Below are 16,892 nucleotides of genomic sequence, written 5' to 3' on the forward strand. Positions count from 1 at the left end.
TTTAATAATTAAGAATACTCTTATTTTTTGTTTAATTTTTCAGTCAACATGTATAGTATTTTTTTGATCTAATAATTTGTGCAATTTGTGTAGCTTATTTTGATTTATGTCAAATAAAGATATATATATTATAAATAACATTAGTTCTACCACGAAATTACTTTTCAATGAATATTTTTACATTTAATTTGCGTTAATTTAAAAATATTTATCGAAAAGTTGTTGATTACACTCCGTTTTCAAGCCGTAAAACATGAAAAGTGATCAATTTGGCAACATAAAATTTTTTACAGTGACCTGAAAAGTTACTTGAATTTTGTTTTCATCAAAGTTTTACATTTTAAACCAAACCGGTGAAAACAAACAATTGACAGAGTTAATTGTTGAAATACCATGCATAAATAGTGTTGATTACTCTATCACATTGCACATACATATACAATTTAAAGCGTCCTCACGGGTAAACAGTGATGTTTACGAAAAAATGTTTCAAACAAAAGTTGTTTTTTTGATAAGGAACATTTTTTACATTTAAACTTTTCTTCTATCTCTAACGGTTTACAAGATGGGTTCTACCGTCATGACCCAATTGACCTATGTTGCTCATTTACAAACTCGACCTCACTTTTTACGTCCTGAGTACGCTGTAAAAATTTCAGCTTGATATCTTTTTTCGTTTTCGAGTTATCGTGCCCACAGACGGACAGCCGGAAATGGACTAATTAGGTAATTTTATGAATACCTATACCAAAATTTTGTTGGTAGCATCAATATTTTTAAGCGTTACAAACTTGGGACTAAACTTAGTATACCTTGCATATTACATATATGCATGGTATAAAAATACAAAAGATTTTTAAGATTGTACTATCAAAATTTGATTGTGAAAAATTTGAAAACTCACTATTCAACATTAGACTTTTATTTAAAATTTTCGAAATAGCTTGTAGATTTTATTATGAAAGTGGGGCGTGGATAATCCGAATGCAAACTGGTAAGTGGCCAATTTAAAATAACTCGTTCATATAAATTTTGTCGAAAAATTTCATATTGAAATGGTTTTTCTGTCATTTCTGTTTATGTATTATTAAAGTAGCTGCCTTTCGTTGAAGAGGCAGCCATTAAGAACTAAGAACTGCAGAGTGCTGAATAAATTGTTAATTCAATGAAACGATCAATATTAAAGATGACTTACAAAATTAACAATAGGCAACTTGAATTGCGTATCGTTATGCATGTATAATAATTTTAGATTATTTGACAAACTCATAACATTTACGTCATACAAGTTGCCTATTTACAAATTTACAAGTGTTTAACATTAATGGTTTCATTGAATTAAAAATTTATTGTATATTAAACATTTTTATTTATTAGCCGATTTTTGTAACATCTTTTACTGTACTAATAACGAATGAACTTACGTAAACAATCATTATTAATCTTTAAATTCTGTTACTAAACGAACCTTCTTGAGGAATATGACGATAGCGGCCTTATTGCTTTAGACAAAACCTGTAAAAAAGGGAGATAAGGTAAAGCAATGAAATAAACTAATAAAATTTGATGTTTAATACATATTTATTTCCCATCTTTTGGACCCTATACAATTTATAGCTAATAAGTACGTTTTCAGGTAAACAAACTTTATTTTTGGAATGCTTCTTCGGAATGGGAATCAAGAGGGGTACAATTTTTTAAAATTATTATTATTAGATGGTAAAGGTGGGTAATACATTTATAATCTGACTAGTATCGATTGACATTGCAGAATTATGAAACATTGAAATGTTGCTGATTCTTTTCTGATAACTTCGTATATAAAAACAATTATATAAAATATCATCTATATATATATTACAAAAAAAGGAAAAGAAAAATCGCAAATACATCATATATTAAATATTATGCACTAATAATATTAAACGATTCATTTAGTATAAAAAACAAATTGGTCAAATTTACCTAAATCAATTTATTCTCTTATTTTGTGTCAAATTATGTTAAAAACTTTACAAATACATTGTTTGTTATACATATTTGAAAAATTTGACGAGGTACTTCTGAATTTTAATGTCAAAATCTTCGTTTTACTTTTAAAAACTGACACAGATTTTACGACCATTGGTTTGGATATAATTAATATAATGGAATAGTGGCACACGAGTAAGAAAAATTAGGTGTAAAGTTTTTCTTTTGAATTATCTAGAGGAGTGATCAAGGCATGCGACGACTTATTTCCGGATAGAAATATAATAAAGGTTTCTAAGTTCTTGCCCGCATCTTTTTTGACTACGAGCTAAAGTCAATAATACTTTTCGTTTGTCATCGATTTTTTAAACCTCAACAGGGAATGTAAAAGATTGGTGTTTTCTATCCATATTTGATTGTGCTATTTTCTTTTTATTGATATTAATTATTTTCAGTTTATTTTTTATGTATTCTCAACTTAAGATGGAATTCGGGCCACATTAAATTATCACATGAACTACTCATTGATTTGCGAATCTTAGATTATTGATGTCTAATCTGCCTGATAAGATGAAAAAGTCCTCTAAAGGAATTTTAATTAATTATTATAATAAAGGAAAATTAGTATAATCAATTAAAATATCTTTTTTAGGTTTTTTTCAATTTTGAATATAGATTTTTACTTCTAAAATTAATTTCTTGTTAAATAGACTGATAGTAATTAATCACTAAAAAGTTTTATTTTAATTTTCGAATTAGGCATCTAGAAAACTTTCAGCATAAGATCAGTTCTATGAAAATATTGCACTCATGCAAAATTGTAGGAAGTGAGGACATCATATTTCCAACTAATAACATCCGTTTTTGTATGTTTTCGAATATCTAGTCGAAGTAAAAGAAAAATTACACTCAAGCAATTGTTTTTACTCGTGAGCCAATATTTCCTAAACTAAATATGTGCCTGAAATTATTATAATTAAAAACTACATTATAACTTAACTTTATAATTGTAAAAATGAACATTATGTGCTGATCTTTAAAAAACATTAAAAAATTTTGTACATTAGTATATGCAATATACATTAAATGAAGCTCATAAAACTTATTATTATAAATAAGGCAACAAAAGGGCAATTCATCAAAAATATAAACAACAAAACAATGTTTCTTAATGCAAAAACCCCGAGCATTGTATTTTTTATTTTATCCTTTTTTTTCTTTTTTTTTAAATATTTAATATATTTTGTATGTTGTACCAGTACTTTACATTCAAGAATCCAATACACTTTTACATAAAGTAACTAATGCCTAAAGTAATACATTTTTATAAATAACGATATGCGTTCACCAGCTCGACAAAACGAGAGATTCTAAGGCTAAAAAGTACATGTCTCTACAGAGGACGCCACGGCGGGCGGCAGCTGAATTAGCTCGCTTCCGCAATTGTTTTTGAATACAATTGTTTTTTTTGTTTCTTTAATTAAATATTACATTAGGCTTGACATAAATACATACGAACAATTTAAAACATTTTTATCAATTTTTTTTTTTTCAATATTTTGTTTGCAGAAATGTGTCAAACCTGTGTTTTACAAACTTAATTTTAAACCCATAAATATATATTATTAAATATATGTATTTTATATATTATTTCAATGAAACCCTAAACTTTAAAAGGATTTTTTTTTACTTAAATTTAATATTTTTTTTTTTTGTAAATTCACTTTTTCCTTAAATATTAATAATGTTATCAAACTTTAATTATTACATGCTAATAATTTTAAGAATGTCACTTGATTAGGGGGCACACATCATGATATGTTTAGAAGTGGTGTTTTGTATTTTTTTTTTTTTTAATTTAACCTAAGACCTAAAGCAGAGAAAGGCGATTGTGGCTAGTTCAAATATTTATTTCAACGACTATATCACATAATTCCCTATTTTGTTTAGACAAATCGATATATATTTCAATTTGAATAATTACGGGAATTATATTAAACGTTGGGTTGCATTTTAATACGGTTGTTTTTTTTCAAAATAAAGGAACTGTTTGAAACGCACACCAACGTATTTCTTAACCTAACTAACCTCCACAATTTTATAGCTTTTTTTTTGTTTGTTTATATTTAATTTCTGCTATAATTAAAAACAGATATACATAAGAACGACATTTAAGGTCGGATTGCATGTATAACAGGTAGAGTTTAATTTTTTTTATTTAAATTTAATTTTATTATATAATAATATATTAATTAATTAAGCTGATATGTTTTCTGTAGTCCCCAAAAGTGATACTGGCCTATCACCAGTTAACGACAAATTTTTCTTTTCTCCCATCATGCACCCTATAATAAATTACTTCATCAATTCAAACGCGTTTTAAAAACTCGATAACGTGGCTCTCTTTATATATTTGAGCTGCGTTATGTTTAATGTCTTACAAGACATTTTATAATTTTTGGACGGATTTTTCACAGGAGATCTCTTAGTCTGCATAAAATCGTAACAATAAAGGATATTTTTGACAATTCACATAACCTAGTTTTGTTTAAATCATGTCCATTTTAATATTTTTTTGTTTCGATGATATGTAAATTAAGTGATCCTTTTTTACCTGCATTGCTTTAGTCAGGTTAGAGAATGAATAATCAAATACAATTCCTTTGATAAAGTCAGACGTTATAAAATTTGATTTTTCATCCTCGTGTTTGACCTGATTGCTATTAAACATTAAAATAGTTAATACAATATAATTAATATGTTTATCACATAAACTTCACACGTAAAGCACTACAAACACTAGAAATAATCGTTAGTTCAAATATAATTCATATAACTAATAATTAATGGTGTTCAATACTCAAATCTCATGGTTTGAATTTAACAGAAAATTCATCAGAGATCTCCGATTTTTTGTTTTTAACAAAAAAACAACATAGTGCAGATTTATACTAATTGCAGCATTGGGTCAGTATAAACATTAGGTGCCTGAGTCTTAAAAATGAAACAAAAACCCATCGTCCAGTACGGATTCAATGTTGGCCTTTATTATCTATAAGGCTTAGGTGAAAGTATTCTATAATGATTCCTCAGGGTAAAATGATCTCTCGTTGTTTTAAGTGAACCATTAGGCATTAGCCATCTAGGATATTTATCGGTAGATGGCTTCCACGTGATCAAATTAATCGTTCAACAAAGATTTATGGCGATGTATAAGCTATTTTGTGTTTCGTAGCAAAAATATTAATTTTACTGCTTATGATCTACGATAAGACAAATTTTAACGTAAAATTTCTTTTTTTGTGTTAGTTTTTGCCGGCTGGTCGTTTTACTCTTGACCTTTGTTGACTTTAAATAATATAACACATTATGAGAGGCGTATAAAAAATTTTAAGGTTAATTTTTATGACGATATTCAAATATATCGTTACGGGTAAAATGATCCCTTTTATATACGTTAAAATGATCCCTATTTAATATAATATCTAGACGATATTATTAAAACGAAAATAATATTAAAATATTATTGTACAAATCTCTAAAATTTGCTGTTCTGCCAATTAGTCCATACTGCAGTTAATGTAAATCCTAGTGTTTTAAAAATTTAAAATAAGACTGTATTTAGAGAATAGACGGTCTTAACGTTCAACTAATAAAGATACCATATAGGATACCATAACTCATTGAATTTAACTGCATTTTGTGTATTGGTTGAACGATAAGCGTGTAGATGCGCTCGGGTAGTTTTAAAAAGATTAAATAAGGTGGATAAAATATAAATATGGCTTTACAGATAAATCTTGCATAGATAATCAAAAATTTTTGTTTTTAAAATTAAAGATATAAAAATCATTCCATCAGTCAATGTTATTAATTTGCTAAGGTACTTTGGTGTATTTGATTTTGGTGTATTTTTTACCGCACGAGTTGAGTATTGTAACACCGTAAATACTAAAAACTATTCTTTTAAAAACTTTGTATTAATACTACTAATTTAATAATAGGAAATGTATATAAAAATACATTATTTTTTTCCACACATTTTTCTTCTAACAGTAATAATGTTCCTCAAAAATAAATTCAAAAAAAATAATGCATTTTCTATTTTGAATAAAAACAAAAAGTATAAGAAAACTTTACTTTTCAATAAAAAACTTAAAAATAAAAATGTCCAATCACAACTATATTAGTTATTCTAAATATAATTTGTTGTTAAGGTTAGATTAGGTTATCCAAAAATGTTCATAGGAAATTAGTTGAAAAATCTACTAAATAGTTTTGTTTCTTTGATATTGTACAAAAGCTTATTTCAAATAGTTTTTTTAAAATCTAAATTGTAAACATTTGCGACTGAAAACAAAAACATACATTTTGATATAATTGAAAGTTTTGTTGTATAAAGTTTTCTTTTTTTTTTCTTTAAATAAATTCAGTCCACAGTGTTTACATATAAATCGTTGCAAATTTATTTGACGGATTTTTCGATTTGTTTGTTTTTTTATTTGCATTTGCGCATTTTGAAAAATTTTATCATTTCGGTGGTTAATTTTTTTTAAAAATTAGAACTATGAATATAATACCATAAATTTTTTTCTTTAAAAATAAGTTAAAAAACAATACTAATAAGAATTTATTTAATACAAAATATGGTTCTTTGGGTAACTAGTAAAATTTTCTTTTTATGTTTATTGATGAAAAAAAAAACATGTAAATTTGATTTTTTTTTGTAAAATAGCCTCTAATCGAAAATAATAAATAAAAATGTATACAAAATATTTTAATTTGAAATTTTTCTGTAATCGTTTTTATTCATAAATTTATATCCCTTTAAATATGGAAAAGTTTGATATTTAATTAATTCGATCTTTTGTGATTTGCTAAATATTTTTAAAGTAGTGTCAACTTAAAAAAAACTCATATTTAGTATTGGAAATGAATGTTTATTTTACTGTGCGTCATATTTAAATGGTAGCAATTACTTAATTTTACTATATCAATACGGGAAAGATTAGTATGACAACATAAGAATAATTTCCAATAATCACTATGAATGAGAATTGGGATTTTGAACCAAATTCTTTTTGGACAAAAATGGTAAAACCACATATAAGTTTTATAACAAAACTGTTTTTATTTTTTATTTTTTCATAATAAAGTTACAGACAGTTTTAAAAGAACTTTTTAAAAGAGAAACGAAAACGCCCGACAAAAAAATGTTCGTAAAACATCGTTGTGACGTAATAATGTTAATTGAATAGTGTACAGTGTATACAATTATTAATTAACATTATGACGTTACACGATGTTTTACGGACATTTTTTTGTTCTCGGGCGTTTTCGTTTCTCTTTTGAAAAGTTCTTTTAAAACTACCTGTAACTTTAAAATTATCATGAAAAAATAAAAAATAAAAACTTTTCAAAATTCCTATTATTACTAGGTTGACATAGAAAAATTTCCTATGTTCAGTTTTCCTTATTTTGTTTTCCGAGAATGTATTATTACCTACAAACTTTTAGAAAAGAACTGAATTTTTATATATAATTTAAAGAAATTTTAAATCATTTATGAGGAAAATTGTAGCTTTTTGTCAAATTGAAAGTATTTTGATAGATTGAAAATAGCTGCTTTAATTTTACAGAAAAATATCAAAATATTTTTAAGATAAAAATAACTAAATATTTACATGTCTTTTTTCCAAGCATAAACAAATTATTTGGTATATTAAAATTGTATATATACAAAATGGTAATTAATAAATATATTTATCTAATTACATCAGTATAATAATTAATAATAAAAATGAATAATTAATTATTCGATCATCCTAAGCAAACTCTACTAAATTTATTTTTTTTTTGTTTTTTATGATGATGACATAATAAATATTTCGATACGAGGAAATATATTGTTTCAAAATTTTCTACATTAATAAATATTACTTTTTTTTTTTGTTAATTAAATTAATTTAATATTGATGATATGTAATATACTTTTTTTTTTAATCACTTCTTAATAATTTCATTAAAACCTATTTTTTATTAATTATTTCATAATAAATTTTATTAAATTTTTTTTTTGTTGTGGAAACATTGACTTTCAGAGACTAATTAATTTTATCGTTCTTAATTCTTATAAAATATGGTATATAATAATCATAAATATATGATTAATATAAGTTTAATTATTATATTTTTAAATTATTCTGTTCCTCGTACCATTTTCTTTGTCTTACCAAATGACACATTTGACAGTGAGATTTTTTAATGTTTTCATAATTTTTGTTTCATTTTATTTTTTTATAATTTTTTTTTGGTTTATTGCTATACTTATTAAATATTATTTTTAAATTAAAACTACAACATAAAATATTTTATTAATTAGATAATGTTTCCTTAAAAATTACTAACTACACAATATGATAATTCCTAAATTAATTAATATAATTATCTAATTTTTTTTTATATATATAAATTAATAGATATTTTTATATATTATATTGATTTTTTAAATATTTAAAATATTTTGTATCCTATAAACAAAAAGCTCATCAAATAGACAGTTTCTGCTGGGCTCTTCGACAGCGATTTAGTATTAGCGCATGTCTAATGCCAGTGAAAAGAAACAGTGATGAATTTTAATTTGAAATAAACTAAGTGTAATTTATTAGAGTTCACACTACATTCGCTAATATTTTATAAAAATATCGATTTAGTCAATTTTTGAATTAAATTTTTAATACTCTAGGTAACAGGTCCTTCCTAATTTTTTAATTTTGAAAATCGAAAATCAGTATAAATTAAACGCCAAAGAGGCGGAATTATCGAAATAAATACATTTTGATAAATTTTCACCCAAAAAAATAATCGCTCGCATCAATATTACATGTTTTTTCCATAAAGTCATTATGTAAAGGCATTAGTTTTTCCTAAGAAATTTTACAAAATTTTCATTCTGGCTTCCATAAATTTTATTTAAAACAACTCAAAAATAGTTGCAGTTTCATTCATTTAATAATTAGCAAGCGAAAGTATATGTTTTCAGATGTAATTTATCTTGAAAAGTATTAATTTATCTTAAACGGCCTTTGGATAATTTTGATCGGACGATTTATTTTGTGGCTGTATATATTTAACAAGGAATTGTTTTAAAAAACATTCAAGAAAACACTTATTTATGTAAAATAACTGTTAAAAAATTTATCTAATTTACTTTGGGCAATTTGGGCCATAGTGGCTGTGATTTAGTAGGAATTGTAAGCTGGTATAGAATAGGTACGAAATTTTCGAATCACTTCCAAGTCACTCGTCTTGAGATGGGCCTAAACTTGTAGCGGCTCGTTTTCTTAATGAAATTTTTTTCTATTTTTAAAATGTTTCCAAAACTTTATATATCGATATTTTCAATTAGCGAACGAAACATTAGTTGAAAAATAAATGAATAAAATTTGAAATGAATTACTAAAACAATATGAAATCATCACTGTTTTTTAATTAGTAAATAGGCTTAATAGACCTAAGAACAACATAACTTTAATAGGGCACCTTTGGTTTTAAGCTTATCCTGTAATCTTTATGTTGTAAATATCAATAAATGAGAATGCTAAAAGCCAAATTATATTATATTATAAATATTTTTTTTTTGAAGCCATTAGCTATAATATTATCAGTATTACATATGATCACATTACTCATAAAATTGACATTTTTTTATTTATTTTTTAATATTAATATTTTCTATAATTTTTGTTCAAAATATTAATGAATAATAATAATAATTGTTTCTTTGATTAAAAATACGTTAAAATATGAAATACTGATAATATTTTTGGTATTTTTAAATAGTTAAATATAAATATTGTAATCAAAATAAAAACAATCATTTTTCCTTAATTTCAATGATTTTCAAAAAGTACTCAATTTTTTAAATAGGTATTCATTTATTATAATTTTTTGTTTCTTAATTTTGGATATTTTAAATTGACGAAATATTGTAGAATATATTTGATTGTTTTGATAACTCCGAATGTAGTCGGAACTTCTTGTTTCTACCAGGTGGAGGTTATTTTCTTTTATCTATTCTCATACTTATTTAAAGCAATTTTTTCAATTAATTCCCACCCTGAAAATTATCATCCTCAAAAGAGGTTTGAACATTATAATTTGGCTAAGTATAAAATACAGTTGGTGGAAAATTTTTGTACAATTTCAAAATCACGAACAAAATTATTTTTTTGGTATCTAATAAAGCGTTTAAATTAAATAAAACACTTTAAAACGTTTAAATAGCAACTATGCGACATTAAACCCCTTAAAAGAGATCCACATGGAACAGCAAGTCTTTGAAAACTTGTTAAAAATTTTTAATTCTTTGTAAAATAATGATTAATAAATAAATTAAAAAACAATTGGTTAGTTATTATGGTGGTCCTTGGATATTCTGTGTTAAATTTAACGCTTAAGTATTTAAATAAAATAAAATATTTAACAAAAAAATATATATATTATCAAAATATTCTTGACGGAGAATTATCACATACAAAAAAGCCATATTCTCGTTCAGAATTTGTCAATATTATATATATTTTAATAAATAGTTATTGATCCAAGATTTTTGTATTTCGCTAAAGATTGAATCACAAGTGAATAATGTCGATTTTGTGGGAGCCTGTGGAACCACACGCGTGACTGCGTTTTTTTCTATTTAGTAACAAACCAACAACGAAGGACGGTTATACACCGAAAAATATCAGACACAACGTGTGGATATTTGATGTATTTTTAGCGTCTTTTATGTCAAAATTGTTTTAGAATTTAATTGTGGAAAAAATTTCAATTTATAACTATCATTAGGGCCTAATCTGATAACAGACTATGAGAATAAGAAAATATTGTCTTTAATTTCTTAATGTTGCCGCGAAGTCTCAGATGTTAGAGCTTCAGGAAATTTTGTGATCGAAATTGATTTATAAGAAATTAAAAATATGATTGCATTTTAAATTAATCGTAATTACACAATTCGGTTAATAGTGATAAAAATGATTCCAAACTTTGTTACTCGGGGGTTTTTGGGTACCTGCTGTCCGGGATACTTAGAGTACCCTAGGTGCCCTAGGTTTTCTTTAGAGACCAATTCTGACACGATATTCGTGCTCAGCGACCCTTAAAACCCACAAGTAACAAGTTTGGAATCATTGTCATCACTATTAATCGAATTGTATGAATCAATTTAGTATATTTATGGTTAATTTAAAATGCAATTATAAAATGCATATTATTTATGCAAATTGCATATTTTTAATTTCTTATAAATCAATTTGGGATACAAAAAATTTCCTGATGCCGAAAACCGCATTCAAATCCGACTTACTTTGTCATAGATATCGAAGTTTTAAAAGAGAAAGTGTTGTGTCTTTTCAAATTGAACGCTGGTTGCTTAACTATTTTATTTAAGCTTTCAATTGGTTATGTCATTTTAGAATAAAAAGCCAACGACATTGTAGTACAATTTAAAATATCCAATATAAATGTTTATAATTTGTCTCAAAATTTAATTTAAAAAAAAAAAGTACTTTTTTAGGTCATTTTCGAGTTATAATTTTATTAAAAACATATGAATATTTTGTTTATTGATAATATAATTGTATATAATTATTTATCACTGAAACAAATTATATTGTATTTTTTAAATACAATATATAATCCGCATATTATTTAACAAACATTTATGCGTTAAAAAAACTTTTTTTATATTTTTTATTAAATAATTAAATTTAATAATAAGAATAATAATCATAATGATAATAATAATAATAAGTTAATTAATTATTTTAATGAAGATTGACCTACGCAATAGGTGGTGTTTTTTTATTATACAACCACCTAGCGACTAGTTTGCCCAAACTGCCGCGACGTCAAGTGCTCAACTGCAAATACGAGTTAAGATTGTCCATTTTCTTCTCCCTTGGATCCCTGTAAAATTTTTAATATTATGTTAGTTAAAACCATTCAATTTTTAAGATATTTTATTTAATTTTAAAGAATAAATTTTCATTTGAATATATTTCATATTTTAAATTTTTAAATGATAATCATTAAAGAAAAATTACACTTATAATTTATTAAGAAAAATTTTGTATAATTGAGAAACAAATTGCTAATGAAAATCTTTTTTTAAAAGTTGATGAGGTAGAATAAGAAAAATCGGGAGTTTACATGAGTAACACGTATATCATGACAAAAAATAGAAATATGATGGAAGCATTGTGAATCTAAATTGCTTTTTTTCTTCGCATCGTTTCCACCTATCTTATGCTTAAAAAACCAATAACTTTATTATTCTTATTTGTTTCGAACAATTTACCTAAAAATTTAGATTCCCGGGTTCAAAATACTTAAGAGAAACTAGGAATTCGAAATATGAAGCGAGTTCCATCTGACCACCCTACTAGTGATACATTTAGAAAAGGTTAGGCGGTTTTAAAAAATAAGCAATGCATAGTTTAGCTTTATTTTAAAATACCGTATAGGTATTGCCTAATTTTTGCTTATTTTTGAATTATATATTCTTACAAAACAATACAAAAATTTAGATTGTATTCTACTTAAGGTAGTTCATTCGTGGAATACTTTTACATTTTTATTGGTAATGAGGCAAATTCGATATAAATCATCTACCCCTTGAATAATTGAGGAAAGAACAAATTTTTCTCAATTTTGTAAACATTTAGTTTTTTATTTTGGTTTTTGTTATGATTACCACTTAAAAACAAAATATAAATTAAAAACAAATGAAGTGTATTTTTAAGTAATTAGTTGATTGAATCTTGAAGTATAGAGTATGGTGGCACATGCGTAAGTAGTTGAAGTTATTCAAACGAATCTTTCTTTTGGATCAGGATATAAAATATATCAAAACATCATGCGCTAGGGCCGTAACAGCTTTTAAGTCCGATTTATCTAAAATTTTAATCCACACAGAATCTGTTCCATGCTATTATACAGTGTGCCGCATTTAAGATGCAGACATCCTTATATTTTCCATATATTTAGGAAAAATGATTTGAAATTTTGCACAGTCCTACAGGATGATGGGTCACATTTTTTAAGATACTTAACCGAAATTTGAACTTTAAACTCAGTCTACTACAAATTGACAAATAGGGCCAATTCTTAATATTTTGCCTAGCATTCGAGATGGTTAGAGATATCGAAAAAATACTATATAACACTATTAAATTATGAATTTGTCCACTTTTTACAATCCATTGCAGCACTAGTTATAAAATTAAAAAATAAACTTTTATAATTGGTGTGCAATAGAATGTAAAAACTGTACAAATTGATAATTTAATAGTATTATGTATTAAAATATTTCAATAATTTTGTCATGAAAACCGGTAAATGGGTATAAAAAAATATTTCTAATAGTATTTTTTTTTCGATATCTCTAACGCTAGTTAAAGTATTAAGAATTGACCCTATTTGCCCATTTGTAGTAGGCTCAGTTTAAAGTTCTGATTTCGGTTAAGTATCCTAAAAAAGTCTTTGTACCGAGTCCCCTCCCACTTTCACAAGCAGTAGATGTAAGGCTACCATATTTCTCATTGAAAATATAGGTTTACGTTCAATGAAGCCACGCTTGTAGAAGATCCAAAATAAAAAATTAGTTTAAATAAAAACCCGTGTGCCATAATACCCTATCATTTAAGACAAATTGAATTTATTTCTTTGTTTGATCAAATGATATTTTACAAGGTGTTCCAGTTTAACAGAAATAGACATTTATCTTGTCAGGGGTACATTTTTGATAAAAAAGTATATCACAAAACTTGACTCTTTGCAAATGTTCTGTAAAGCCTGAAAATTAAAAAAAATTTACTCCTGGCAAGATGATTACCTGGTTTGTTTGAAACGAAACACCTTGTATATTTAAATAATTTAATAAAACTGTGCGACACGATTTTGATATCCAGAAAACTATTACTATCTTTGTTATGAAATTTAAATTCCAAACATGAAAATCCCAACCGAATTTTTCTATTACGCCAAATTTCTGAGTTATGATGTAAAATCTATTTAGTGTACACCACTTATGAACCCTGTGAATAAAGTACCCCTTACCCCAAACTGCGGCAATATTAGTGCCATAAATCTTCATTTTAAACATAAGAACTACTCGCGGGTCTAGGTAACTGCGTAATTAAAAATTCAAAATCGAAAGTTCTTACCCTCGCTTTAACGTCCCGAGCTCAACATTAGTTTCATGGCTTTATTCATGATCATTAATAAAGCCTTGAACAAAAATTCAGATCATGAAACAATTTAACCTTTAAAATTACCGAATTAATTACCCTAGCTTTGAGACAAAGAGTCCAACAATCTTGGGAGATCAAATAAACTTTACTCTTTGAGTTAGTAATTCATTAGAAATCTTAAGCCAAAAATCAACCCATGGAGCAATTTTGGGAGGTCGAAACCTCCCAAAAGAAAGAATACTGTGTGTTTTTTAAATCATTTCCCATAGTACATCAATGAGTGTGAGTACATATACATTAAGCAATGTGGATAAGAAAGATACTATTAGATGCCTGCTTGCATGTTTGTATTGCTACTATTGTACTGCTACTGTTCACAAGCATGTAATCAGACATATAATAGTATCTTTCTTATACACATTTCTTAATGTATGTGTATTCCTCTCACACTCATTGATGTATATAACTAATTTAAATAACAAATTGTATGTAAATGGTTTTGACGTTATACCTTAAAAACGTGATGTATTAAAAAAATTTGATTGCTATTTTCATGATTGGCAACTTGAATTTGATAAAAATAGCTATTTTGATGACGGGTACTCAAAAAAAAGTCCAATTTGTCGCACAGTATATTGTTTGTTAATTTTATTCCAAAGCAGAATATGTAAATTATTAAGATTTTGTTATTCTAATCCAATTGTTTTCTTAAATTAATAATAATTGCATCTAATATTTTTATAACAAATAATTACATATAATTTTGTTCATGTTATCATTTTTTATCAACAGTGCTTTTCACAGTTTATAAGCCCACTTATCTAAAGGGATTATGTTGATATTTATCTAATTAACCTTTGTACTCCAATAGGATGCAATTAAGGTTTTTTTCTATTATTGAATCTATCATTTATTCTATTATTTAAATTTGCCTATTTTGTGCACAAAAAGCCAACAGTTGTGAATCCTTTTCAATGATATTAAATTCGAAATTAATGTTTATTTCACGATTTCTAAATGGCTAATAGGAGTTTAGGATATGCACTCTCTTACCTACCTACAGCCTCAAAAAAAAAAAACAATTAAGTGTGCTTTAAGGACACAATACTGTTAATATATTATTTTGAACAAAGTTTTTACTATTTGGTGGAAGCGGCGGGAAAAATGCATGTGGATAAGTAAGTCCACTAATTGCAATGCAAATCATATACACTTAACGTTTAGTTAAGTAAAATGACCAAAATGAAGAGACTGATTCTAAAATATGACGTTGTTTAGCCTGTTTGGAAGTCTGAATATTTTCGAATAATTTATAATCCAAATGAAACTTTAAAATAAAACAAAGTTGCATTTTAAGCATAAAGAAATCGCCTTGAAGAATTGATTTGCAAACTTCAAATTATTGTTCCAGGATCTTTTACCTAAAACAAAAACTTTAGAATACGTACTCTTTGAATTAATTCTATCTTAAGAGATTCCTTAAGATTCCGTAAGAGATAGAATAGCTTTTTAAATTAGAAAGTTGATCCTCATAAAAAAAATTAACATTTTTTATTTAAAAGATTTTTTCGAAAATCTTTAGGTTTCGGAAGAAATGCGACTTAAAAATATGACTTTATTGCATTAAATCTAAAGAAAACACGCTAGCTATAGAAAAATGCTTTAGCCAAAAGTTGTCAAGGACAATAGAGAACATTAGCCTGTGTCCATGCCTACAAGTATCGATAAACTTTAAGGGTATTTTTTTTGATTAAATGCTATAGACACAATTTTAAGTTGCATTTCCTACGAAAGCTAACGATTTTCGAAAAAATAATTAAGTTTTAAATGAAAAATGTTCGTTTTTTATGAGGATCAATTTTCTAATTTAAAGGGTTATTCTATTTCTTACCTTTTAGGATCTCAATTGACCATTAAAGCAGCCCCGAGATCTAGGTCAGAACACGATGCCCCCCATCAAACTCTGCAACTTTTGTAAAAGTTTTTTTTTCATGGAATAATTACAAAACGAGCTATTAGCCATAAAAGATTAAAATGGTTCACCCTATATACTTGGCATTACACTAGTCCATCATAACTATTAATTAAATTAATTCTTATTGTGTCGACCCGATATCAACTGACCTACTAAGACTACTGACCTCGCATTACAGAGTACATCAAGTTACATTCAAAAATTAAAGACTTTTGTTAATTTAAATGTTAATTTTTTTGGTGATAAAGGTCTCATCATAAAACCATTTGGATTATAAAGCAATTGAAAATGTGAAACATAAAAAGGGGCTATTTTTGGAGTCAATTTTCTGGGGACAGGTTTCTGTTTTTTGAATTCTTGATTTTTTTTGCCTCGCTTAAAAACTTCTAATCAAACTAATTGTAAACAATAAAATAGCAAAATTAATTTTACACCGATTTTTTAAAATCATTATTTATTTAATAATTGAAATTATATCTGAAATAATATTTAAATATCTTATTTTATTTTAAATATGGGATGGCATTCTTGCAGATTCAATAAATTTTAGAAATTCAGTTTTTTAATTTGTTTTATGAAAAAAAAGTTATCCTTGATAAAAAGTCTTGTATGGTCTTGAATTATAGATGCAAATACAGAGGAGGATCAACTTTTTTCAATAAATTTTGTCGAAAGTGTAAAAATCGGTACTT

The 16,892-nt window shown here is 25.8% G+C and overlaps 1 protein-coding gene across 1 annotated transcript in view; it reads right to left on the bottom strand.

Annotated features, from left to right (window-relative positions):
• Positions 1-11,818: 11,818 nt before the first annotated feature.
• Positions 11,819-16,892, bottom strand: part of LOC123298757 (protein couch potato) — a 623,626-nt gene continuing 618,552 nt past the window's right edge. Inside the window, exon 9 of the mRNA XM_044880852.1 lies at positions 11,819-11,940. Within this exon, the coding sequence (XP_044736787.1) occupies positions 11,883-11,940 (58 nt within the window). The 3' untranslated portion in view covers positions 11,819-11,882. The remainder of the gene's footprint in view (positions 11,941-16,892) is intronic.

Source organism: Chrysoperla carnea, chromosome 4, assembly GCF_905475395.1.
Source record: "Chrysoperla carnea chromosome 4, inChrCarn1.1, whole genome shotgun sequence".
NCBI lineage: Eukaryota > Metazoa > Arthropoda > Insecta > Neuroptera > Chrysopidae > Chrysoperla > Chrysoperla carnea.